Source organism: Lynx canadensis, chromosome C1 (genome assembly GCF_007474595.2).
Source record: "Lynx canadensis isolate LIC74 chromosome C1, mLynCan4.pri.v2, whole genome shotgun sequence".
Lineage (NCBI taxonomy): Eukaryota > Metazoa > Chordata > Mammalia > Carnivora > Felidae > Lynx > Lynx canadensis.
The window spans coordinates 212,026,299-212,050,813 of NC_044310.1; the positions used below are offsets into that span (position 1 = coordinate 212,026,299).

Sequence of the window (24,515 nt, forward strand, 5' to 3'; positions counted from 1 at the left end):
ACCAACTGAGCCACCCAGGCGCCTCTCAGAACCTACATTTGAACTCAATTCCCAGCCACTTCATACCAGCGTAAAAGTATGAGAAGGTGTAAAATATACCTTGGACTTGTCTTCATCGGGTACAAAGGGGCTTAGATAGACTATCTGCCGAAGTCACTAGTTAGGGACTGCTGCCATGAGGGTGAATTCTTCCCGGGATTACTGGTTTACCAAATGCGGCAGGGGGGTGGATCTGGGCAGCCTGAGGGTGGTCCTCCAACAGAGAGAAGCGGATGCTGGCTTCTGGGAGGGAAAGCATACAACTAGGGGAAACGGAAAAGAGATCCGAGGGGACGTGGGCAGAGCATGGGTTCTACCCGCCACACCTCTCGTGTGAGCAGATTGGATCCAATTTTATCACTCTCGATTTTATCCACTGTTGCCCACAGTAACCTCCTTCTGGAGGAAGTGAAAACGCTCGAAACGAAACATCCTCCTAACCAGCAGCCGGCTGCCAGCTGAAAACAAGTGTGACCAGGTTGGAGGAACAGGGACAGACAGTCTTGGCCGAGCTGATTTCTTTCTCAGAAAAGTAAGTAGTCGATTGCTAAAAGTTTTTACGAAGCTGGCGACGTGTGGGTATTCCCAGGTGTTTAACTGTGTTTTGGAAAATGGAGGATGCATGCTTTTGAGGAAGTAAATGCACTTGGCTTTTCTTCCTCTTTACAAGAATCTCCGACATTTAAATAAATTCAAATTTAAATTTAAATTTAAACTTGTCTATTCAAGTTTCAATATAGGTTTTTGTTTTTGTTTTGGAGAGAGGAGGTGGATTAAGGTAATGTAGTTTACTTTTTTTAATTGGATTTATTGGGGTATAATTTACATAGAGCAAAAAAAAAAAAATCACCCTTTGAATCCTATAGTTCTTTGAGTCTTAACAAATGTTTGCCGTTGTATCATTCAAGACTTAGAACAATTCCATCAAAACAAAAACTTCCCGGGGCGCCTGGGTGGCTCAGTCGGTGAAGCGTCCGACTTCGGCTCAGGTCACGATCTCGCGGTATGTGAGTTCGAGCCCCGCGTCGGGCTCTGTGCTGACTGCTCAGAGCCTGGAGCCTGTTTCAGATTCTGTGTCTCCCTCTCTCTGACCCTCCCCGTTCATGCTCTGTCTCTCTCTGTCTCAAAAATAAATAAATGTTAAAGAAAAAAAATTAAAAACAAAAAAAACCAAAAAACTTCCCTTCTGCCTCTCTGTAGTCATCCCTTTCTCCATCCCTAACTCTTGGCAACCATTGATCTGATTTCTGTCTCTACAGTTTTGGCTTTTCCAGAATATGTTGTAAATGGAATTATGCATTTGGTATCTTTTTGGGTTTGGTTTCTTCTGGGGTTTACCCATATTGTGTGTGTCAGTGTGTGTGAGTATAGCTTAACAATTCCTTTCTATTGCTGAATAGTATTCTCGGTATCAACATACCAAGATTTGTTTGTTCACCAGTTAATGGGCATTTGGATTGTTTCCACTTTTTGGCTATTATGCATAATTATGCTATGAACATTTGTGCACAGGTTTTTGTATGAACGTATGTAGTCATTTCTCTTGGGTAAATACGTAGGAGTAGAAAGCCTGGGTCACATGGTAACCGTAGAAACTTTTGAAGAAACTGCCAAACTGTTTTCCAAAGTTGTGCAACCACTAACACTGTCCAATTCCAGATCATTTTCTTCTCCCTGCAAAGAAACTCCATAACCATTAGCAGTTACATCTCATTCTCTCCTCCCCCTAGACCCTGGTAGCCACTCATCTAATTTATGTCTCTATAGATGTGCCTGTTCTGGACATTTCATGTAAATGGAATCATATAATATGCGGGGTTTTTTGTTTGTTTCTTGTTTCTTTTACTTAACATAATGTATTCGAGATTCATGTCTGTTGGAGCACGTATCACTCCTTTTTCGTGGTTGAATAATATTCCACTCTATGGGTAAACCCCACTTTGTTTATCTACTTATCAGTTGATGGACGCTTGGGTTGTTTTCACTTTTTGGCTATTATGCACAACGTTGTTCTGAACATTTGTGTACATGTTTTTGTGTGGATGTACGTTTTCATTTTGAGGGTATCTAGCTGGTATGAAATTGGTGGGACATATGGTAATTCTATGTTTGCCTTTTGAGACATTGCCAATTGTTTTCCAAAGTAGCTGCTTCATTTACATTCCCACCGACAGTGTACGAGGGTTCCAGTTTCTCCACATCATCTCCAGCACTGGTTTTTGTCTTTCCTTTTGATTTTAGCTCTCCTAGTGGGTATGAAGTGGTACTTCATTGTGGCTTTAATCTATCTTTCCCTAATGCCTAGTGATGATAAGCATCTTTTCATGTCTTCTTGGCAGTTTGTATGTCTTCTTTGGAGACATGTCTATTCAAATACTGGGCTCTTTAAAAAACTGTGTTATCTGTCTTTTCATTATTAAGTTATGAGTCCAAAGGTGGGAGTTTTGAATATGGAAAAAATTATACACTTTTCATTTGACGGTTTGAGCTTTTTGTGTCCTATAGAATCAATATTTGCCTGACCTGAGGTTGTAAAGATTTTTCTCCTATTTTGTTTTTTTTTCCCTAAAAGCTGTATAGTTGTTGGTTTTACATTCGGGTCTATGATCCATTCAAGTTGAATTTTGTATATGATTCAAAGTACACATCAAGGTTCATCTTTAAAAATATATAAATATAAATGAAAAAATATATAATTGTTTTAGCACTATTTGTTGAAAATATTCTCCATTGACTGTTGATTTACCATGACATCTTTTTCCACACACTATCATTGGTATGGGTCTCTCCATATACCAATATCACAGTGTCTTAGTTATTGTAGCTCTTATGGTAAATCTTAAAATTAGGTTGTGTTATTCCTCCAACTTTGTTCTTCTTTATCCAAGTTGTTTTATGTATTCTAGGTCCTTTGTTTTTATGTACAAATTTTAGAATCAGCTTGTTAATTTCTTTTTTTTTTTTTTTAAAGCCTCCTAGGGTTTTGCATTGAATGTCAAGATCAATTTGGAGAGAACTGACAATTTAACAATATTGAGTTTTCTGATTTATGCGTATCTCTTTGAAGAGATAATGTTTAGAAAGTCTCATTGTTTTGCTCAGTTCCTATATGTTTATTGCTCATGACTGACAATTAGTCTAAGTCCAAAGTGACCGTTCCCCTCTTCTTGCCAAGGTTGGTTCAGGAATGGGCTTGTGACTCAGTTCTGGCCAATAGGTTGGAGGAAGAGTTCTGGGAAAGATATTTCTGTCCTAAGAAGACTCCGGAAGAGAGGCCCTTTTCTTTCTCTGCATGTTGTAATGTCTAGATATGACAGCAGGAATTGTTGCGGTCATCTGTGAGGGGAATCAGAACGAGGGCAAACAGTCAGCCTGCAGAAGATGACAAATCGAAAAGACAGAGAGGCCCTAGACCTTGATGATTGCGCGAAGCCAGGGAAATAATCAACCTTGGAGCCTAGGAGAAAAAGATTTGCATGACAGCTCAAGTCCATAAGAGTTGGGGTTTTCTGTTATGTGTAGCAGGAATCATCTTATCTAACATGTCTAGTCTTATCAGCTGCAACACATTCCTGAAAAATCACAGGCTATAGATTTTCCACTTAAAAATATTTTTAGTTTATGTTCCCACTGTTTATTTAAAATGTGCACATTGTTTTTTATTTATTTTTATTTTTATGTATTAACAATTTTTTTAATGTTTACTTATTTTTGAAAGACAGAGACAGAGTGCGAGTGGGGGAGGGGCAGAGAGAGAGAGAGAGAGACCCAATCCAAAGCAGGCTCCAGGCTCCCAGCTGTCAACACAGAGCCCGATGTGGGGCTCGAACTCCCGAGCCGTGAGATCATGACCTGAGCCAAAGTCAGATGCTTAACTGACTGAGCCACCCAGGGTCCCCTGCATGTTGCTTTTTTTAAATTTACGAATTCAATATATGAATTTAGTCTCATTGTAAAGATACAAACCATACACACCTGATTAATATAAAAAGTCAAAGTTTTCCTCCAGCCTTCCCTTTCCCCCAAGCTAACCCAATACCCTTTCTGGAAAATAACCATTATTGTCAGTGTGTTGTGCATCCTTCTGGATCTTTTTCTATGAGTGAAAGGGACATATATCAGTATATGTTAAAAACATAACTTATTTGGATATTTAGAGGCACAGGTGAATGAATATTTAAATTTGCAAGGGCTTTTTAAAAAACAGAAGAACTTTTGCCTTAGGTGTATTGAAATTATTCTAAATATTTTTCCTTTTATGGGAAAAACATATTGAGATACACGTTATATATTATAGCTCACAATCCAGTAGAGAGTCCTGCAATAATTTTCTGGCAACCTTTAAAAAAAGATAAAAATGTTTATCTGAAAAGAAATATACTGATGCCATTGAATGCTGGTCGATGGTAGTTATAAAGTACACACTCAGCGTGGACGACACAGCCAGTGTTGTTAAAATTACACTCTTCCACCTGTTGTGATGGTTGTTCTGTTGCCTCCAGTACACTTTTCTTCCACCCGTAAAGTCTAGGGCTGTGACTTTAAGTGAAGGGGCTAGTAAAAAAAAAAAAAAGTGTTTCACCATGTTGGATAACATGAGTGCATGAGTCAGAGCTACCTGGACTAAAAAACTAAAGTCAATATTGAAAGAAATGTTCATTATTTCCTCCCAAACTCCTGCAATCCCATTCCCTGAATTAATTACCATTAATAATTTTCTTTATCTTCTTTTATGCTGGTGTGTGTGTGCGTGCTGGGATGTGTGTGTGCGTGTAGAATGGCGTCATATGTTACTCTTTAAGTTAGGATACAGGTTTGAATCCATAATAAAGCCCCAAAATAACAGTGGCTCTCACAGGAGAGAAGTTTATTTCTTGCTCATGAAAGAGTCCAGTTATAATCAGTCTAGGAGGTATGGACTTGTCACAGTGTCAGTGACACAGGGTCCTTCTGGCTTGTGCTGTCATCCCCAGGTATCTTGCTCACCTACAAGATTACCACCATTTCTTCACTCCCACCCAAGGAGGGAGTGAAAATCCAGGGGAAGGCATTTCCCTTTAAAGAGCACAACCAGGAAGTTGCATATAACCGCTCTCATCCCACTGGCTATCGTTTAATCACAAACCACATCTCACTGCAGGGGAGGCCGGGGAGAAGCAGTCAGGGCTGGAAGGGTCCAGACAACTCCAGGCTGCCTCCCTTCGGCTCAGTCTTGGGCGTCCCGAGCATTGGTTTGTTGCTGCTGTGACTTCTCTGGTTAGAGAATGACACAGAAAGGGCAGGAAAAAAGTAAAATGAAAAGACTGATCGACTTAATTAAAATTCAAAACTTCAGAACGGTGAAAAATACTGTGTGCAAATTAAAGGGCACGTGGCGGCGTGCCGTGAAAATGATTCGCAACATGTATAATACGCAGGTGCGTAATAATCTTACATATTAACAAGTGTTGCAAATCTGTAAGAAGTCAGTGCTTCAATTAAAAATGGGCAAAGGGGGGCGCCTGGGTGGCGCAGTCGGTTAAGCGTCCGACTTCGGCTCAGGTCACGATCTTGCGGTCCGTGGGTTCGAGCCCCGCGTCGGGCTCTGGGCTGATGGCTCAGAGCCTGGAGCCTGTTTCCGATTCTGTGTCTCCCTCTCTCTCTGCCCGTCCCCCGTTCATGCTCTGTCTCTCTCTGTCCCAAAAATAAATAAAAAAACGTTGAAAAAAAAATTTATAAAAAAAAAATGGGCAAAGGATGCCAGTGGCAATTTAGAAAAAGAGAAATACAACAAGCAAATAGATATATGAAAAATAAACATTATAAGCATGCTATATGATTTTTTAAGTGCAAATTAAGCGACAAAGGGTATGCACCACTTAACACATCTATAGGGACTACTTGTGTTGAAACTTTATATGTGTCGAAACTTTATATATGAGTTCCTTTATATGTGTTGAAACTTTATATGTGTTGAAACTTTATATACGAGTTCCTGGCTGGGAGGAGGAAGAGAGGCTTTTTGAGCATTCTTGTGGTCTGTTGCTTGGAATATAATTGAAATAAATCTTTGGGAGGGCTTTTTGGCAATATGAATCAAAACCCTTGAAAAAGTACATACTTTGACTCAGACATTCTACAGTAGAAATGCGTCCTAAGGAAAACGTATGTTCTCTAATATTTAGAAAACTCAACACAGAATTGTTTACAAAATATAGAAAAATCCAGAAACAATGTAAAATGCCCCTCAAAAGGGAATTGGAGAAGTAATTTAATGTCTGTCCATATAATGGACTACTCTGACGAAATTAACAATTTTGTAAAAGTATATTTATCTTAAAAAAGGAGAGATGGTTATTATGTATTTGTAGGCAGGAAAGCATAAACAATGTGTACAAGATGGCCCCATTTTAATAAAAGTATCTACATGAGTCATTTAGGATGCAACTCATAAGCAATAGAAAATTCACTTTAAACTCACTTCAACCAGCAAATTTATTTGTTCATATAAGTAGACACTCCAGAAGTAAGATAGATTTTAATGTCAGCTGAATTTAGCAGCTCAGAAAGCTCCTTAAAAACCCAATTTCTTTTTATATCTCTTTTTTGCCTTCTGTAGCGCCTGCTTCGGCTGAAAGTTGGTTTGTGTCACGGAGGCAAGCTGGCCTCCAACAGCTTCCGGTTGTCCAACCGCAGAGAAGGGAGTGTTTCTCCCCAGGTCTCTGGCGGGAGCCCTACGCTTCCTTCTGACTGGACCACCTTGACTGTGTGGCATTTCCAGAGGAATGCTTTGTATTGATTGGCTTAGGTCTGGATTGGGTAGTGGTTCCTAAAACAAACACTGTTGGCAAGAGCATAAGATTATTGTAATTTAGTTTAGCCAGATCAGTCTCTATAATGGAGGTAGACATGGGGTAAATCCCAACAAATCTGCACGGATATTCTACAATCGTGTGAAGTGGAATGGATGTTGAAAAGCTCACCCTCACCGCAGGAAACAGCCCGGAAGGATGTATACCAACGGCAGTTATCTTCAAGTGGAATTATGGGGGATTTTCATTTCTCTTATTTATGCCTGTTATTTTACATTTTTTCTTTTTTTTTTTTTGCTAATTTTACATTTTTTACAACAAACATATTACTTGAAAAAGTTTAAAAAGAAACGAAGGCTATAAATACGAGAAAAAGTTGGTGTATAACACTTGCGATGTAATTAACAGATTGAGAGACTTAAAGCAGACATGTTGGCAAACAGGAAATCTGAATTTTCAGAACGGCACCAACTGTGCCTTGGAGAAGCTTCTGACTGCCTTTCTCTTGCCTCTGTATGAAACTGTGGTCATTTCTATAGCTGTACCATGAGATTTTTGAAGGCTAGCCTGGCCTAAAACCATTGGTTCCAGGGGCTTGCATCTTTCCCTCGTGGTGGGGTGACGAAACTTTTTAGCTCTCTCTAGAGACATTTTCACTTGTCAGCTTGAAACACCATGAAGTGGGTCCCAACTCCAGAAGAGGTGCGGAAGGGGAAGCACTGGCCTCAGGTTCCTCTACTTCTTCCTTGGACAGAAGGAGCAGGGTGTTCTTTCAAGAAGTGGCTAGCACAAAAAGTCCCCGCTTCCTCTGAGAGCCCGCAGCTCTCGCAGCTCTCGGGAATCACAGTGTGAAACTGGCTGTCGTCCCAGGGAAGGGGCTCTGGGTCTGAGGCTCAGAAGCCTGGGAGAATGTGAAGTGAGGCACTTCCCTTGACTCACTTCTGTTAGATGCTGGGTATTGGGGGTTCTTCTCAGGATTCGTGGAGAAACTCCTGCTACTCTTCCGCATACTTTTTTCCTGGAGAAGAGAACTCAGTTTCCCACTGGCAGGAAAGACTTCCACTCGTAATGTAAGGTGAGGCGTTCTCATGTCTGGGCATCTCGTTTCTCGCTTTTATTTCTGCTTGGCATTGACCCTCAGCTCTGCATTTTCGGAAACTTGATTTTATCTGCACATGCCCTTCTGGAATTATCCCATTGTGATGATAAGCAATACACTGACATTTTGGTTTCATGATGAGAACTAAGCCCATAGGATGGAAATGCTCCAGTTTGAGTGGTCGAGGCACCCTGGTCTCAGTAGGAGAATACCTGTGGGTGAAGAAATGAGGCCCGAAAGTGGATATTGGAGGGTCTTAAGGCGCCATTCTGTGTTTCTCCTAGTGATGTCATCTAACCTCCACCAGAATGTAAATTTCACTCAGGGAAGGACCTTGTCTGTCTTCTTCAAATTTGCATCCACCTCATCTAGAACAGTTGAAGGTACTCAACTGGCTGTTGAGTACTAAGAGGCTGGCTAGCTGTATGGATGAATGTTTCTTATTTTTTAGAGTCACTGTCCCATGAGAAGTTTTCCTTGACTCTTTTAGGAAGATTAGACTCCCTCGTCTGGTTTCCATGGCACTTGGAATTAAGCACTTAAATTACAGAATCGAAACTATTTGCTTGCTCATCTATCTTCCCTAAAAGATTGCGGGCTCCACAAATGCAGGGATCCTGCCTTATTTTTCCATTTAACTAACTATAGATACTTCAGAGTAGTCTAGCTCATAGCAGAATAAAATAATAACACTGTGGCAACCTCATGAGTATCTCTCAGCTTATGGGATATGCTTATTAAGTAGATCAGGATATTGCATTACTCGGGACCCCTTTGCTTTTTCAATGGTGATGCATTATTAACTTCTTACTCTTTGCTTTTCATTGCTTCCAAGGGAACAAACATCCTTCTATTTTCAGCTGCTATTTCAATACCTTTCTGTTGAACCTACAAATACACTGAATGGTTTCCATAGATTACATTTCCAGGATCAAACTAGTCACCTCCTGATGTGGTACAAAGAGGCACCTTACCCTCACAAGCAAACCATCTCTAAGTCTTAAAATAGCATGCATTAATACCGTCTAGAGACAGCGCATCCCTCTTTGGTTATATGGATTCTTACTTCTTTGCTCACACAAACTAAAGTCCCCAAACTGGTCCCCACTCACTTTTGGCTCATCCCTTTTATCACCTATGGTCCTCTGTCTGGAGACTGCACTTCCTCTCATTAGTGCACTTGACCAGGTCACATTTCCTTTGGGGTCAGGTGGGGATTTGCATGGTACTACTCTGACCACTCTGAAACAGCAAATGTCCTCATGCGGCTCCAGTCCTGGATCGTCCAGAAATAATATTCGATGTTTTGAGACCAGACATTTAGGAAGTCAAAACATAGACTAAATGGCAACCACACATTTAAGATCAGGGTAGGCTGAAAGTCTGAAACGGGTTAGGTGCTCAGGTTAGGTGAAATTGGCGATAACCAGAGACTCATGATATAAGCCTGATTCGTGGACTTTGCTACAGCCAAGGGTTCCATATCTGCTTTCAGTTTGTGGGAGGCTGAGTTCATGGATGTGGATGGTTTAAGTGGCCAAGGAGGTGGTGAAAAAGAAGGCAGGAAATTTATAGTTCTTTGGGAAGGTTCTCGGAGTATGGGAGCAAATCTCAAGGCCAGAATGACACAGATGTACATTTGTGGGGTACACACCGCTGGGAGATGTACATCAGCCGTTGGTCTCCTATCTAAAGCCCACCCTCATCTCCCAGGAGGCCTTGCATCCTGCGCTTGTGTTGTCGCCTGGATCCATCCAGTTGTCTTGCACACTGAGAATCCCTGTGGTGACTGGTCATTATTCTTTGAGGGGGCAGCTTCATTATATGTCTGCATTCTGTTGGCTTTGAAAGTCATTTGGGTCAAAACCAGAAGTTGGCCAGTATGTAGGCCTAGCTATCTATACCTCTCAAACACACCTTTCCTTAAATTCGATTATTTCATGGCCGTTTGCCTTCCGCGTGCATCATTTACAAGTTAGCCTTTATCATTGGTCCCCATTTCCTATCCACAGTGCCAGCCTTTTTTGCCCAGTTGTGGTTTTCTAGAGGGCTTCTTTATTCTGTCTTCTTCCGTCAGCCTTACTAAACTTTCTGGTATTCTTGCTCTTTCCAGTGAGTTCCTCCTGCTAGCCCCATGTCTCTACCGTCTGGGATTCATCTCATCATTTCCTGCCCTGGTTTTTCATGCAAGAAAAAGAATACCTTCCCCAGATCCTCTTCTCGGGAAAAGGAGAAGAAAAACACACATCTGTCTAACCAAAGGTTTGTGGTTTTTCGTAAGTTTTCTCCAATTCAAAATGTGTGAAATTGACCTATGTTTTTGCCATCTCTCTCAAACACTACACCAGTGTGCATACCTGCTCTTACTTCCAAACTCGTGAAGTAAATCTCTTGAGGACAAAGACCATATCTCATTCTTCTCTGCAAGCTCAGCATTTAGCACAGTGCCTGTTACAAGATGGGTACACAATACATGTTTATTGAATGAATGAATGAGTGAGTGAACATATAAGTGGAGAAAATGGGACATGGGTGTGAATTTTAAAATTCAGATTATAAATTTTTTTGATCATTCAAAAGTGGTTGAATGATAACATAGCTGGGGTTTTTGACATTAATAGTTTTCTTTGTCACCAATAACTTAGAATGTAATTCCTGTTGAAAAATACAAAATATAATTACAGATCATGTTTGCAAAATAACACTGATAACAATGATATTTCTTTATTTGGGAATAAGTCTATTAAATAAACAGATCAATATAGTGGTCATATTTTAAGATTATCTCAAGGATAAATATTGAAATAGCCATTTGCTCTATAAATATGATTCAAAATTCTATGCCACTCCTAAAAGGCAAATATAAATGCTAGTGAAAATAAGCAAGAGCATTAATAACTTGGTATAAGTGGACTTTAATACGGAAAAATGTGAGTCCATTCATATGGTAATAGATTTCACTGTGACCCGTGGGCTTATATCCCTGCCAAAGAAACTCTGTAAATATATACGCTTCTGAAAACGGAGAGAAATCAATTATATAATAATTAAGTAAAAGATAAAGTTAATAACTATGTGCTAAGTAAAAGTTTTCAGAGAAGGCCATGGTTAAGGCATTCCACAGGTTTTACTTTCAATTATTTAAATCATAGTTTTCAGGTCTAGAGAGTCGACTTTGTATGACATATATAATCAAGCATAATATATATTTTACTCAAAGATACCTAATACAGGTAAGAGAATTTGACAAGTAATGTATATTATATGTGGATTTCAAAACTAAGGGAGTTCTTTTCATCAGTGAAACAAATCATAGCATGTAAAAAAGGGTAGTAAGAATAGCTATAATACAATTGGAGCTTAGTTGGGGGAAATGGGATTAAACCTGACAGAAAGTTTACAGCAATCCCCAATGCTGAGTCAGAGAGAGAAAGCCAAATTGCTTCACGGAATCTGCTGATTCCAGCTTTGCCGAGATCGTACCAAGAAAACATCTGCTTTATGGCTAAAGCCAGGTGTGGTCTGTTGAGGCAGAAAGGGTATGTCCCTGATGCTTGGGATGGGCCAACTCTTTGTGCAACGAAGCAAACCCATTGGCTGTGGTGTGGAGTATTGCCTACCAGCAGAACACAGAATTCACTATCTTGGCAGCTGTTGTTGATCTGTAAGCTTTAATAATGTTGAAGTGATACGCAGGTAATTAATTCTTGAATAGCTTGGTAATTTCAATAATCCACCAGTAAAATAGCTTCAGTGGGTTTCAAAACTAGATGCAACTCGATAGAGACAAACCAACAGACCGAAGACAAAATCCTCTCAGAGTCTGGGAAATGGTATCAGCAGTGAATCACATGCTTAGCAACATACAGATTACTGTTTGCTTTTTGTGGTTTATAGACATCATACTGACCTTTGGCATCTGGAGAGATAGGGAGGAAGGGAGAAAAATACCGTCTGCTTACTGCCTGCCCGGTTACCGGCAGGGGCTCAGGACCACGGAAGCTCCATGGTGTCAGACACCTGGCGTGTTTTACTGTGCTGTCTCCACCGATTAGATCCGTGTTGGTGGGCCCACATAGACGGGTTCACCCTGCTACCTGAAAGCCCAGTGTTCCTATGAAACCTTTCGGAAACCAGAACGACATCAAGCGAAGAAGCAATTACCATTAATTTATATGGAGAAACTTGTAAGCGTTCCCAGACCCCCCAAATTACCTCTCGTAGACTTTTCTGGTACCACAGGACACATCTTGCTAATGGATACACAAAATAAATCGAGGTAAAACTCATAGACACAGCTCAAAACTCTGGCAGCCTGAAGACGAGATGCTGAGCACGGTTCCGGGGAAGCAGGTGGTGGGGCCGCTCTCGCTGCTCGGGACGCGTGCTGCCTCTATCGTGGCTCCCTGCAAAACACACGCGGGATGCTATGGTGGCTTTTTGCCGTTTTTCTTTTTTTGTAAAAACAAAAATCCTCTTTATTTCTTGCAGTTAGTAAAAACAGGAACTGACGTAGATCTTTCTCAAAAGCAAAGCAGTGAAACACAACCTTTCGAAAGGTGGATGATACCTATAGCTGGAATTCACCAACTGATAGAATAGATGTCTGTCGGCTGGGACTGCCACTTTTGTTCTTGGTTAGTCCCCTGCCAATGCAGAGGGCTCCTTCCAAGCAGAATTGAATGGCTCTGCTTTTAGCCAGTGGACCATAATTTTGTATAAACTCATTACTTAAGTTTACATTAAGATTCACGGAAAATGTCATTACATGTGGTCTTCTTAGAGTTAGTAATGCACAATCCTTTTCTGAAATCCTAGAATGGCTCCTATGTCTATTTCTATCTGCAGATATATATGGGACGGCGAAATGTGTCCTTAAATTGTGTCCTTTTTGTTATCGCGGTGACTGTAATGTTAGATCACACGCTTACTATTATTTAGGTTATAAAATGAAAAGTGCTTTGTCACCATTCTTACGAGCTACCTTCTTTTCAATACTTCATTATTTAATATTTATTTATATTCCAGGTTTGGGGGAATTTTTTTCACCCTACCCTTGTTTGTGAGCAGCCTGGTGTTTCAAAAATCTCAAGTAAACATGTGTGTGCACGTTGTTTTGCAAGATGTGTTTTTACGCATTAAATAGTTTAGAAAAGGCCAAGTTTCGATTAAAACCAGGTGGCAGGTCTCTGGATTAATGAATCCTGTGAGTACTTCAAAGAATATCTGTGCATCAAAATTGTGGCCAGAACAAAACTGGGGAGGGAAGCTAGAGAATTTCCCTTTATATGTGAAAAGGCAAGTTCAAAGTTAAAAAGTTAACTGCCTAGAAAAGCACTCAGAAAAACGTGTGATTTCTCTGCCTTCAGAGGTCACAGGATACACCTTCAGAGGCTTTGTGATTTCATCCAGTTCCCACGTCACCTCCAGAGCTGTTCTCAGATGATTAACAGTCATAGCTAATATTTACTAAGTGCTTGTCCTTGACGCCGAGTGACTGGTGCTGAGTAGACACCGGTCTCCTCCCTTCCTTCCTGCCAGCTTTGAGGAGAATAACAGTGGAGATCACCAAAGCTTCCCAGACTGGAGTGGTATTCTTAAAATACCAGAGAAGTAAGGCCACAAGGGGAAGACTAAACGTTTAACGTGGGGAGGGCGTGTCTATCGTGGGAGAGGAGACGTTCTGATCATCCGGGGAGGGTTCTAAGAGCTATTCTGGAAGTATCCACTTCATCTTATTGGCCTTCTGCCAGCAGCTACAGAGCACATGAAATCATTCCTGAAGTCTGTTCTCAGCTGATGAGTCCTTTCTGCAGGTGGTAAGTCAGATACTGGCCCTAACCTTGGCATCCACTGCCTGACTGACCGCGAGGCCCAGGAAGGAACAGCCCTCCTCCCTCTTAGACGGCATAGGTTCTGGGGGTGGGGAGAGTCTGGAGAGACCCGTGGGAAGACCTTCTCAACTACCTGGAAATAAGGTGGGAGCCGGGAGCTGCTCTGCCCCGTGGAATCAGTCTATTCGGGCTGCCAAGACAAAATACCGCAGACGGGGTGACTTAAACAACAGAGACTTAATTTCTCACAGTTTTGGAGGCTGGGAGTCCAAGATCCAGGTGCTGGCAGGGTTGATTTTCTCTGAGGTCTCTCTCCTTGGATTACAGATGACTGTCTTCTTGACGCCTCTTTACAAGGTCTTTTCTCTGTGCACACGCATCTGGACGCTCTCTGGGTTTCCTAATCTCCTTTTCTTTTCTTTTCTTTTTTTTCTAACTTGATTTATTTTGGGGGAGAGCGCAAGTAGGGGAGGGGCACAGAGAGGGGGACAGAGGATCCGAAGCAGGCTCTGTGCTGACAGCGGTGAGCCCGATGCGGGACTCGAACCCACGGACCTCGAGATCATGACCTGAACCGAAGTCAGATGGATGCTCAACCTACTGAGCCACCCAGTCCCCTAATCTCCTTTTCTTACAGGGACACAAGGGCACCAATCAGATGAAATCACAGCCCACCCTCCCGCCCTCATTCTAACGTAATTCCCTCTTTAAAGACCCAGTCTCCAGATGCAGATACTGGAGGTTCTGGAGGTTAGGGCTTCGACATATGAACTTGAGCGGGACACAATTTGGATCACAACACCTGCTAAGTTTTCTTTTTTTCTCTTTTTACAAAAGAATTCAACCCACCCGCACCAGTACCGTTAGGAAAAACCTTAACAAATGACATTAACAAAATGTCGTCTCAGAAATCAGGAGAGTTGGGTTTGAAGCCAGATTTCACCATTAATCGGCAACTCCCTGAGAGGTGTGTGGAGCCCCTCACAACTTTTATGTATGTGGAGTCTTTCCCTGACGTGGGGAGCGGGGTCGGGGGGGGGGATCGCCTGGCCCAGTGGCTTAGAGATCACACCTGCAGGGGGGACTGCCTGCTCCAAGCTCCAGTGTCCCTGTCACCAGCTAATTAACCCTGGCTGAGTTCCCTCCTGCCTCTATCTCTCAGCTTTCTCTTCCGAAAAATGCAAATAATAATTGTGCCACCTTCCTGGGCTGGTGTGCTGATGGAAGGAGGCATCTCTCACCAGAGCGGTCTCGTAGTGAGTAATCATCGCGAGTTAGCCACTGTTCCAGTTTGTGTCGTTACCCGTTCCTTATCTCCCTTACAGGCCCTTCCCCCACGTTAGCACACATCCGATGCTCCCTTGGTTTTCTTCAGAAGCGGGGTGTCTGTTGAGGAATGCTCATCTTGGGTCCTCTGAACCTACCAAGTATTGTCCCACCTTGGCTCCTGCAGAGGTGAGGGGAAGGGGGAGATCCCGTAGCGGGGAGTGCCCCAGCGCTCGTGATGAGGACAAGGCAGGCAGTGGCCCTCCGTGGGAGGAATCTGTCTCCCTTGACCCTGCTGCTGACGAGGATGGGGGCACAAAACAGAGAGGACAAATGTGCTGCCCCAAGTTCATTAGCTCCCTGGAGAAATGGCTTCACGTACACGTGCTGTTGTGGAGGCACTGCCACCATCTTTTCCTGCCGATACAAAGATGAACAAAGACCAACCAAATGAGAAAGACCGAGGCCATCCACTCAGAATTTGCTAGAGCGAGGGGGACAGCCACCGTCGCTGCCTCGCAGCAGAGCCTCAAAGGCAGGCAGAGGAGTAGAGGGGAGCCTACGGGGAACATGGGGAGGCTTATGGGCCTGCCCAGATGGGAGCCTGGGGCCTGGAGAACCTGGAGGTGGGCTAACTAGAAGTGGGTGTCTATGTGACTGTTCGGGAGGACGTACGTGGCTCTCTCTGGTTGGTCCTAAGTTGGAAGCAGGGACAAAAATCAGGGACGCTGTCAGTGATTAATCGAGTCCTGGCCATTTGGGGCCAGTTGTTACGGAGGCTGTTGATTGGCTGGCTGGACCGTCACAAGAGACAGCAGGTTGCCCCCCCTGGGCTGGTGACTGTGGAGGACGGCTTGGTTTCCTGGCAGGTGGCTGCGGGTTGTGGATCAGAGTTTGATTTTTAAATATGGGTCGGCCTTATCCGTTGGTATATTCCGTCTCTCACCGAGGGCAGCACGTCGTCCTCAGGGGGTTGCCCCAAGCAGCGTTCTTAGGATGAGACCAGCTGCTTCCCTGACGTTCTTAGGTGCCCACGCAGGTGTCTGCTTCCCACAGGATTTTGGCAGGGAGTGGTGGTGCCTGTTTTTTGCGGGGCAGTTGTGGCCAGAATGTAACTCTCTGCTGAAATTTGTTAGCCTCCAGGGTTGTCTTTCAGAGCTGAAGCCAAAGGAACATTTGGGGCCAGAAGAAAACAGGTATTCCCATTTTACGATTTCGGAAGAAACACGCTCTAGGAATTATCCATAAGTGGAGGTCGTGCGTATAGATGAGGATTTATTTGTTGCCATGAGCTCTTGATATGCAAATATACCTCTGCGAGGGAATATGAACTTGGAGACTGGGAGCGTCTGTCTGGCTGCATGATCCTGAATAAATTACTCATCTTTCTGAGCTCTCATAAATAAATGAAAGGCAATAAAACTTGCCCTCGTTGATTTTGCAGATTTGCAACGTTCCTGTCTATAAAAAGAGTTTTAAGCCACCTGCTGTCATAGCAGCGTCTTCACTGTGCACATTTGTCCTTTGCCGGGCTCCTGCTCGTCAGAGCTCCTATAAGACACCACTATGCAAGCACGGGTGGGCATCCCATGTTGCCTCTTAGCCTGTGGCATGTGCTACTTCTAATTCTGATCATGTAAGTCTCCTCATTGCCTACGAAGTGAAGTTTAACCTTCGGAAAGGTATCGAGGCCCTCGAAAACTGGTTGGTCCTGGACTTTGTTCTCTGAATAAGCCTCCACTCCACCAAATTCAATCTGCTCATGGTTCCCACCTTGGCTTTTGCTGCTTTCTGTTGGCTACAATCTGCACTTCTCCTCGTCTCTATCCACCTTTGCCCCTGCTTTGCTCTAGTTTTCAACCTGGAAAGGCTGGATTCAAGTCTCACCTCTTCCAATGAGCTTTCTCTCACTGCCTCTGTGACCCCTTCTATTCTGAACAACGTCCCCCTGCTCCCCTCCCCGCCCCGCCCCCGCAAGAGACACCCAACCTTCTTACTCATTTGGCAAATGAGTGAAACGACACATGATGTTTCTGGTTATGACTACCCAGTTATATTGTATTCTGCCTCTTCCCCTGGGTGAGAAGCTTCTGTATGTCAGCACCTGTGTTTTACCACCTGTAACCTCACTGTTTTCCATTGTATTGGATATTCATTGTATGTTTCGACGCACAAGGAAGATTGTGGAGTATAATGATGTGACATCGTGCCGTGTCGATCAGAGTGTTAAACGTATTGGAAAACTACAGAAGCTAGTTCTTCCTTGCTCTCAATAGTAAACAGTTCCCTGAAACCGTATCAGATCTGGAGGGAGAGGGGTTTATTATAGCTGCAGCTACAGTCATTCAGGTGGAAAAAAGGAGGTTGTACAATTTTTTTTCCAAAGGAAGTACAATGAGAGTCACTCAGGCTCTGTGTAGGGTTTCAAGTCTTAGAACACAGCTAGGCCAAGCCCCGCCCGTTGCTATTGGGGAGGTGCTATCAGATGAACTAGACAGGTGTGCAGGGGCCGATGGGGGGCAATGCAGGTGCAAGGTAGTCCTGGTGAGCAGAAATGAGGAATCCAACAGGGAAGCTACAGAGAAGATGAGGATTCTGGGCAGAATGAGGGGTGAGAGCAAGATTGAATAAAGGGGGGGTGGGTGCATAGCCCATTAGCTAGGTCAAACCCGGCAACAATGAGCCCAGGAGTGGGCATTGTTGGGAGGCCCAGACGGACCATAGAAGAGCCTGGCAGGACTGACCCCCCTAATACTGGGACTCAGAGGCTGGGTTTTAGATCCTGGGAGGGGTCTAGACCTGTCCTAGAGAGCTGGTGATTCTATTCAAGGCTCAGCCATGGGGAATCAGATGAGGACATTCTGCATCGAGGACAGGGCCAATCTTGTCTCAAAAATAAGGAAAAGTCCCAGATAAGAGCTGGCTGCTGTGGAAATGAGTGAAGATGACCTTGTGGACAGAGAGAAAGGATGTGGAGTTTGCAATCCTATGCAGCTGTGATGTCAGGAACGAAGGACCAGAGAAGGGAAGCGACTTTAGTGTCCAAAACCCCACTCCTCATTGGCAGCAGACCTAGGTTTAAAGCCCAGTTCTTGTGATTCCGCCTGGTGGGGTAGAGTGTTCTAACTTTGCCCCATCTCCACTGGAGCCTTCGGTGTCCGTGGTGGTGCCCTGAGGACAGTTACAGGAATGTGCTCTGGGAGAGAGCAATGAGGAGGCATTTAATGCGGGCAGATATGCATTTTTCTATCGATTGTTGAAGGGTTCTGGTGTAAGATTTTGACCGAAAAAGCTGTAGCTAAAAGAAAGCTTGATGATGAGTTTGACAATGACAATGACCATTTCAATTTCTTTGTATTAAGACATTTTTTTAATGTTTATTTATTTTTGAGAGAGAGAGCGCAAGCATGAACGGGGGAGAACCAGAGAGAGACACACACACAGAATCTGAAGCAGGCCCCGGGCTCTGAGCTGTCAACACAGAGCCTGATGTGGGGCTTGAACTCACAAACTGCGAGATCATGACCTGAGCCAAAGTCCAGTGCTCAACCGACTGAGCCACTCAGGCTCCCCTGACCATTACAATTTCTATTCCTCTCTGGAGAGCCGGGGAGTAGAGAAATAAATGCCTGGAGTTTGGCCACACGGCAATGGCACAAAAATCCATCCCAGCAGGGGAAATTCTCCACAAAGGGTGACAACGCAATATGCGAGGGAAAATGGTGCCTTTGGCAGGGATTGCATAAGGAGCCATGGCATCTTAGATTCTCAGCAGCTTGCGGTAGCTGTCTCCACGGCGACGTGCCCTTTAGGAAATCAATGTAATATACTGTGCCTCTTTAAAGTCTACTTTATATACTTACCACGCGAGGGGCTTATATAAGGGAATGGAAACCCATTTAAGCTAGCTCAAATAATAGAGGGGTGTGTTATATTTTTAGGACCCGAGGACAGAAAATGCAGAGCAACCTCAATGGAATCAGAAATTCAGGAACCCAGGGGCACCTGGGTGGCTTAGTTAAACGTCCAACTTTGGCTCCGGTCATGAGCTTGGAGTTCATTGCTTGGAGTTCAAGCCCCACGTCGGGCTCTCTGCTGTCAGCTCAGAGCTTGGAGTCTTCTTTGGATCCTCAGTCTTCCTCTCTCTCTTCCCCTCCCCCACTTTCTCTCTCAACAATAAAGAAATAAACATTTAAAGAAAAGAAATCCGGGAGCCCATGCTGTTCTCTTTGTCTTGCGAGGGCCTTTGTAGACTCTCAGGGACCTTGTCGTTCCCTCTGCTCTCCTCTTGCCCCTCACTGTCACTTTCTTCACTCACCCACATTCCACCATTACTGGCAGGCCAATGACATGACATCATACTTGGGCCACATTCTCTGTGAGGACTTTGCAGTTGGATGTTTAAGAGGCAGACACCAGTGGATTCAGCACCGTCTCCAGAATAATTCTCCCTGCGTCAGATAGCTATCCCTAGTTCCACAAAACACTGAGGTGGTGGGGAAGTAAGGAAAGCTAGTAGCGGGGAGGCAACAGTTGGCATCTCTGCCATAGACTTTCAGAGACAGAGATCCAGAAATTTGGGGGTTCCCCAGGCTGTGGCACAGTGGGCTGTTCACTGCTGTGCAGGCTTGAGAAGATTCCATGAGGCTATTACACACATCTTATCATTTCAGTGGCCACAGTTCCTCAATAATCCTAAGGTCCCAGCACCTTCCTGGATGGATGGTCTTCCAGCTGAACCACAGAAATGGTATTTCTACAAATGGGGTCCAGTTGGGTTGGTCACATGACATTGACCCAAGAAGAACTCGGAACATGCATTTGACGTTGGATTTCTTTTGAAGTTTATTTATTTATTTTGAGAGAGAGAGAGAGAGAGAGAGGGCTCAGGCAACTGGGGGAGGGGTAGAGAGAGAGGGAGAGAGAGAATCCCAAGCAGGCTCTGTGCTGTCAATGCAGAGCCTGATGTGGGGCTTGATCTCACCACGAGATCAGGACCTGAGCTAAAATAAAGAGTCTGACATTTAACCCACTGAGCCGCCCAGGTGCCCTTCTCCCCCAGCCTCCCCCCGCCTTTTTTTTAAAGTGACCTTGCATTTGACATGAACTTCCTTGTAGTGGTTGAGAGAATGGGTGCTGGCGTTGTACTCTGAAATTCAAATCGTGGCCCCTCTCCCCAATAACTATATGGCCCTGAGTAGGTTAGTTAGCCTCCTTAAGTCCGTTTCCCCATTTGCAAAAAAGTGCATAATAAAACCACTCGGTGGAACATAAACCATACCCCAGGGTTAGAACAATATGCTCTAAAAACAGTTTTGATCCCTAGAAAGTACTGGGTAAATGTCACCGATGATTGCTATCATTTTTGTTAATATCTTTGTCATGTCTTATGGACCCAAATGAATTCCAGCCTCTGCATCAATAGCTTCCTCACATCCTTTACAGCTCTTGCCCTAATGCATTCCCCAGACCTTTGCATGTGCTGTTAACAAGTGCTTGGTGATTAATCAACTGAGTTTTACACTGTTGTGCTTTGTGGCTCCAAGTTGAAAAAGTTCTCACAATCAAAGATGGAAAAGGATGCACAGAGGGTGGAACCTTGACCTGATTTTGAGCAATTTGCTGAGTACTGAGAGTCCACCTTTCAGACCTTCCTTTTGGATGGTTTGAGTATGTGCCCCTCTCCTGAGATAAAGAGAAGACCCCCAAATGATTTCTCTAGTTTCTTTTTTTTTTTTTTAATTTTTAAAAATGTTTATTTATTTCTGAGACAGAGAGAGACAGAGGATGAGTGAGGGAGGGGCAGAGAGCGAGGTAAAGATACAGAATCTGAAGCAGGCTCCAGGCTCCGAGCTGTCAGCACAGATGCGGGGCTTGAACTCACGGACCGCAAGGTCATGACCTGAGCCAAAGTAGGACGCTCAACCAACTGAGCCACCCAGCCGCCTCTGATTTCTCTAGTTTCTTTGGTTCATGTCCATACATCTAAAATTTTCATCCTCTGTACCAAAAAACGTGCAATGTGTTCCTTGAGATTTACAAGGTCACAGAGTTGGAAAACCACCCAAGATGCTTTGTGATTCACTCTTTCTGGTGCTTTAATCCCTCAGGAGCCAAGTTGCCCTGAAGATCATGAACTTGTCTTCTGACCACTGCAACATATCGGATTGGCTGAGGCTGGAAGCAACAGTGAAGGCCTCTGTGTATGTGGTGGCCTTCTTCTTTGCCACATTCGTCACCGTCGTCATCATCACAATAGTGTTACAGAATTCGAAGCTGAGGAAAGAGGTCCGACACATCCTCCTGTGCCATCATCTGCTATGCATCTCCTCCTACTGTGGCCTCGGGGTGGTTTTCCAAGGGATGCGGGCTCTGCTGGCCAACAGCCCCGTGCTGGTGTGCTGGGTGGTATTTGGGGTCCAGCTAAGTGTTGGAGAAGGGATCCTCTTTACGCTGGCCTTGATGGCGGTCAACACTTACCTGGCTGTTTGCTGGCCTTTGAAATCTCTGTCCTTTGTAGATTCGGTTAAGTACAGGATCTTGGCTGCGTCTTGGATAATCATTATATTCAAGAATGTTTGCTTATTCCTCATAGAAAGCGCTAACCCCCCTCGAGTTGCTGTTTTTAAATCTGAACCCCTGTGCCCTGTGATCTTGAATGGCCCTCCTGCCAGAGCCGTTGGCATGGTTTTCCTTTTCTTTCTTCTGTCCATCATTCTTACAAGTTACTTTCTGATCTACCGAGAAGGCAAACGGGCTGGCCATTTTAATAGATCAAATATCAAAGCAAAAAAAACAGTCCTTATTCATTTAGTGCAGATGAGTTTGCATGTAATACCAATCCTGATATTCATAGGTTTGGGAAAGATGTGTGGGGTGTTTTTCTTTGCTTTAAACCTGGTACTTTTTGGAGTCTTTGCATTTGCACAGTGTCTTAACCCCCTGATCTATGGGCTCTGGAACAGAGAGCTGCAAAGCGGATTATACCACTGGATGTGCTGTCAGCTGTGGTGTGGTCACATTATGAACGACAGAGAGCCAGTTTAATCTGGAACTCAGCCACTTGGAATCAATGACTCTAGCCCTAGCGGACCATCAGCCAGGCTTGAGGACTTGCCTTTTACGCAACCTAAAATTGGTGCCTTGGTTTGATTCTGGAAGCGATAGGAGTAAGTCAGAGCTATTCATCTGGCTTGCAAACTTCGTTGCTGTGTGCGCTGAACTGGCCTCACGGAAATCGTTTTATATCTTTAATTCTAAACCCAGATCAACATTTTTGGCGGCATGCCCTACTGTGTTTCAGTAGTCAGGCAGCTTTTGAGAACGCACTTGTTTTTAGAAATGGAGAAATAGTCCATGGTTGATAGGAAGAGAAGTTTGGCTGTTCCTCAATTAGGGATAGGCTTCGCTGCATGTAGTAACAAAGCAGAAACCAAATAACAGTGATTTTGTAAAGTTTGAGATTTTTTTTTCTGATGTAAAAGAAATCTGGAGGTAGACAATGCAGTCTTATATCACAGCTCTGCAAGCAACAGGTTCATTCTGTTCTACTCTGACATGCTTATTATGCTACCTCATGGCCCAAAATGGCTGTTAATGTTCCTGTCATCATGTTCATGCTCCAGCCAACAGGAAGGAGTAAGGGGCAAAGGAAGGTCTATACTCTCTTTTTTTTTAAAAAAAAATTTTCAATGTTTATTTGTTTTTGAGACAGAGAGAGAGAGAGAGAGAGAGCAGGGGAGGGGCAGAGAGAGATGGAGACACAGAATCTGAAACAGCCTCCAGGTTGAGCTTCAGCACAGAGCCTGACGCAGGGCTCGAACCCATGAACCGTGAGATCGTGATCCGTGCCAAAATTGGAAGTACAACCGACTGAGCCACCCAGGCGCCCCATACCCTCCTTCTACAGACACTTTTTAGAAGTTACACAAAATACTTTTTCTTCTATCTAACTGGCCAAAATTTACTCATATGCCTATGCCTGGCTTTAAGAGAGAATGGGAATGAATTTTAGTTGGGTAGTAGAGTCCCTGGCTAAACATTGGGGTTCTTGATACTAAGACAGGAAGGAAGAATGGCTATTAGGAGGCAAAATTATTTCAGGGACCATTTTCCTTTCAACCAAATAAAGTATAAAGAAAGATAACGGATGGGTTATAATCATTACAAAACTATACTCTGCCTTTCAATGTGATATTTGGAGTTAACCGTTCAAGATCCCAGAACACTTTAATTGTATAATGTTAACAGTTCTCAAAGGGAACGGCATTGGCATCGGCATCGAGAAGAACATTGAGCTGCTTTAAACATGGCAATTAACTCATGACTTGAACCTAAGCCATTTTGAGGCAGCAGCACAAAACAAAGTCTTTCACAGGAGTTTACATATGAGATTTCTTTAGATGAAACATCCACTTCTAAGCAAGTCAGGATTCAGTTGTGGAAACAGGAATCATCACTGTAGGATGGGATTTAATACAGGAATTAGATGCTTACAAAGTCTCTGGCAGGACTGGGGGAGGGGAAATCAGGAGCCACCACTTGTTGGCGTCAAGAGAAAACCATTGCAGCCGGGATCTGGAGATCAAGCAGCTGCTTCCACCACTGCCCCCCGCCCCCACCCGAGACCTCCCCTTAATATAGTGAATTTCCAAAAGAAAGAGCAGCTGGCAGATGGCCTCCACCTCCTTCCCTCTTTCAAATCTCAAGTGATTGTCTCTAACTGGTGGAACCCATCTGGCCTCCAGACCCTAAGAGTAAAGAAGTCTGGGAAATGTAGTTCCTAGTTTCACAGGAACAGGAAGTTACAGTACAGGAAGTTGTCCCCAAATGGGGGTGGACCGAGAACTGAAAGAGTGCTTCCACGGGATCCACCGTTATGACATTTAGTTTTATTTACAGGTGATAACAACAGAAGCAAAATAGTTGCTCACTATTGAGCAACTATTATGCTCCTGGCACAATGCAAACCATAATGTCAATATGTCAGTATGCCCATATTTAGGGGCACCTAATAATATATATATATATATATATATATATATAATATATATATATATATATATATTAAATGTCAAATTCTCATAACAGGTATATGTAGGTATTATTATTCCTGATTTACAAATGAGAAAAGCTGAGGCTTAGAAAAGCCTTGCAGGAGCTTAGGTCAGGAACTTCCCTTTCAGATTTGCCATTTATATGACTTGGCCAAAGGTGATGATTTTATTGCTGTTGAGAGGTGGACCAATTGCTTGGGAAATCTGGGCCTTAGTTCTCCACTTTGCTTTGGGTGTGGACACCTGCCTTCTGGAAAAGAGCCTCTTTTTCATCCGTTGCTTTGACTACCCTCTCCCATCCTGAGATCCCCCACCCTGTTTTCAGATTCTAGTGGCTTCTGTATCATGTCTAGACTCCATTTTGGCTCCAACTCCTCCTTCTCTGGATGTTCAGTCTGCCTTCTCTCTTCTTCCATCCTCAACTCTGGGA

General features: G+C 43.7%; 1 protein-coding gene across 7 annotated transcripts; it reads left to right on the top strand.

Moving 5' to 3' along the window:
- The first annotated feature begins 452 nt into the window (after positions 1-452).
- On the top strand, positions 453-22,765 carry LOC115521092 (probable G-protein coupled receptor 148). 7 transcript variants are annotated; one of them, XM_030326058.1, is made up of 3 exons: positions 453-571; positions 10,043-10,191; positions 21,140-22,765. In XM_030326058.1, exons 2-3 carry the CDS (start codon positions 10,064-10,066, stop codon positions 22,074-22,076), a joined length of 1,065 nt encoding a protein of 354 aa, XP_030181918.1. In that variant the 5' UTR covers positions 453-571; positions 10,043-10,063; the 3' UTR covers positions 22,077-22,765. The 7 variants fall into 7 exon arrangements, with proteins under 7 accessions (XP_030181918.1, XP_030181919.1, XP_030181921.1 ...); XM_030326059.1 differs by lacking the exon at positions 453-571 and adding an exon at positions 7,145-7,905; XM_030326061.1 differs by lacking the exons at positions 453-571; positions 10,043-10,191 and adding exons at positions 13,048-13,542; positions 13,683-13,748.
- Positions 22,766-24,515: the final 1,750 nt, after the last annotated feature.

Bases quoted from the DNA above. Each gene is read 5' to 3' on its own strand.
- LOC115521092 (XM_032594530.1), top strand. From the start codon at position 16,026: ATGAGACCAGCTGCTTCCCTGACGTTCTTAGGTGCCCACGCAGGTGTC. The intron at 16,226-21,139 runs GTATTCCCATTT...TTAATCCCTCAG, and splicing joins TTGGGGCCAGAAGAAAACAG to GAGCCAAGTTGCCCTGAAGA.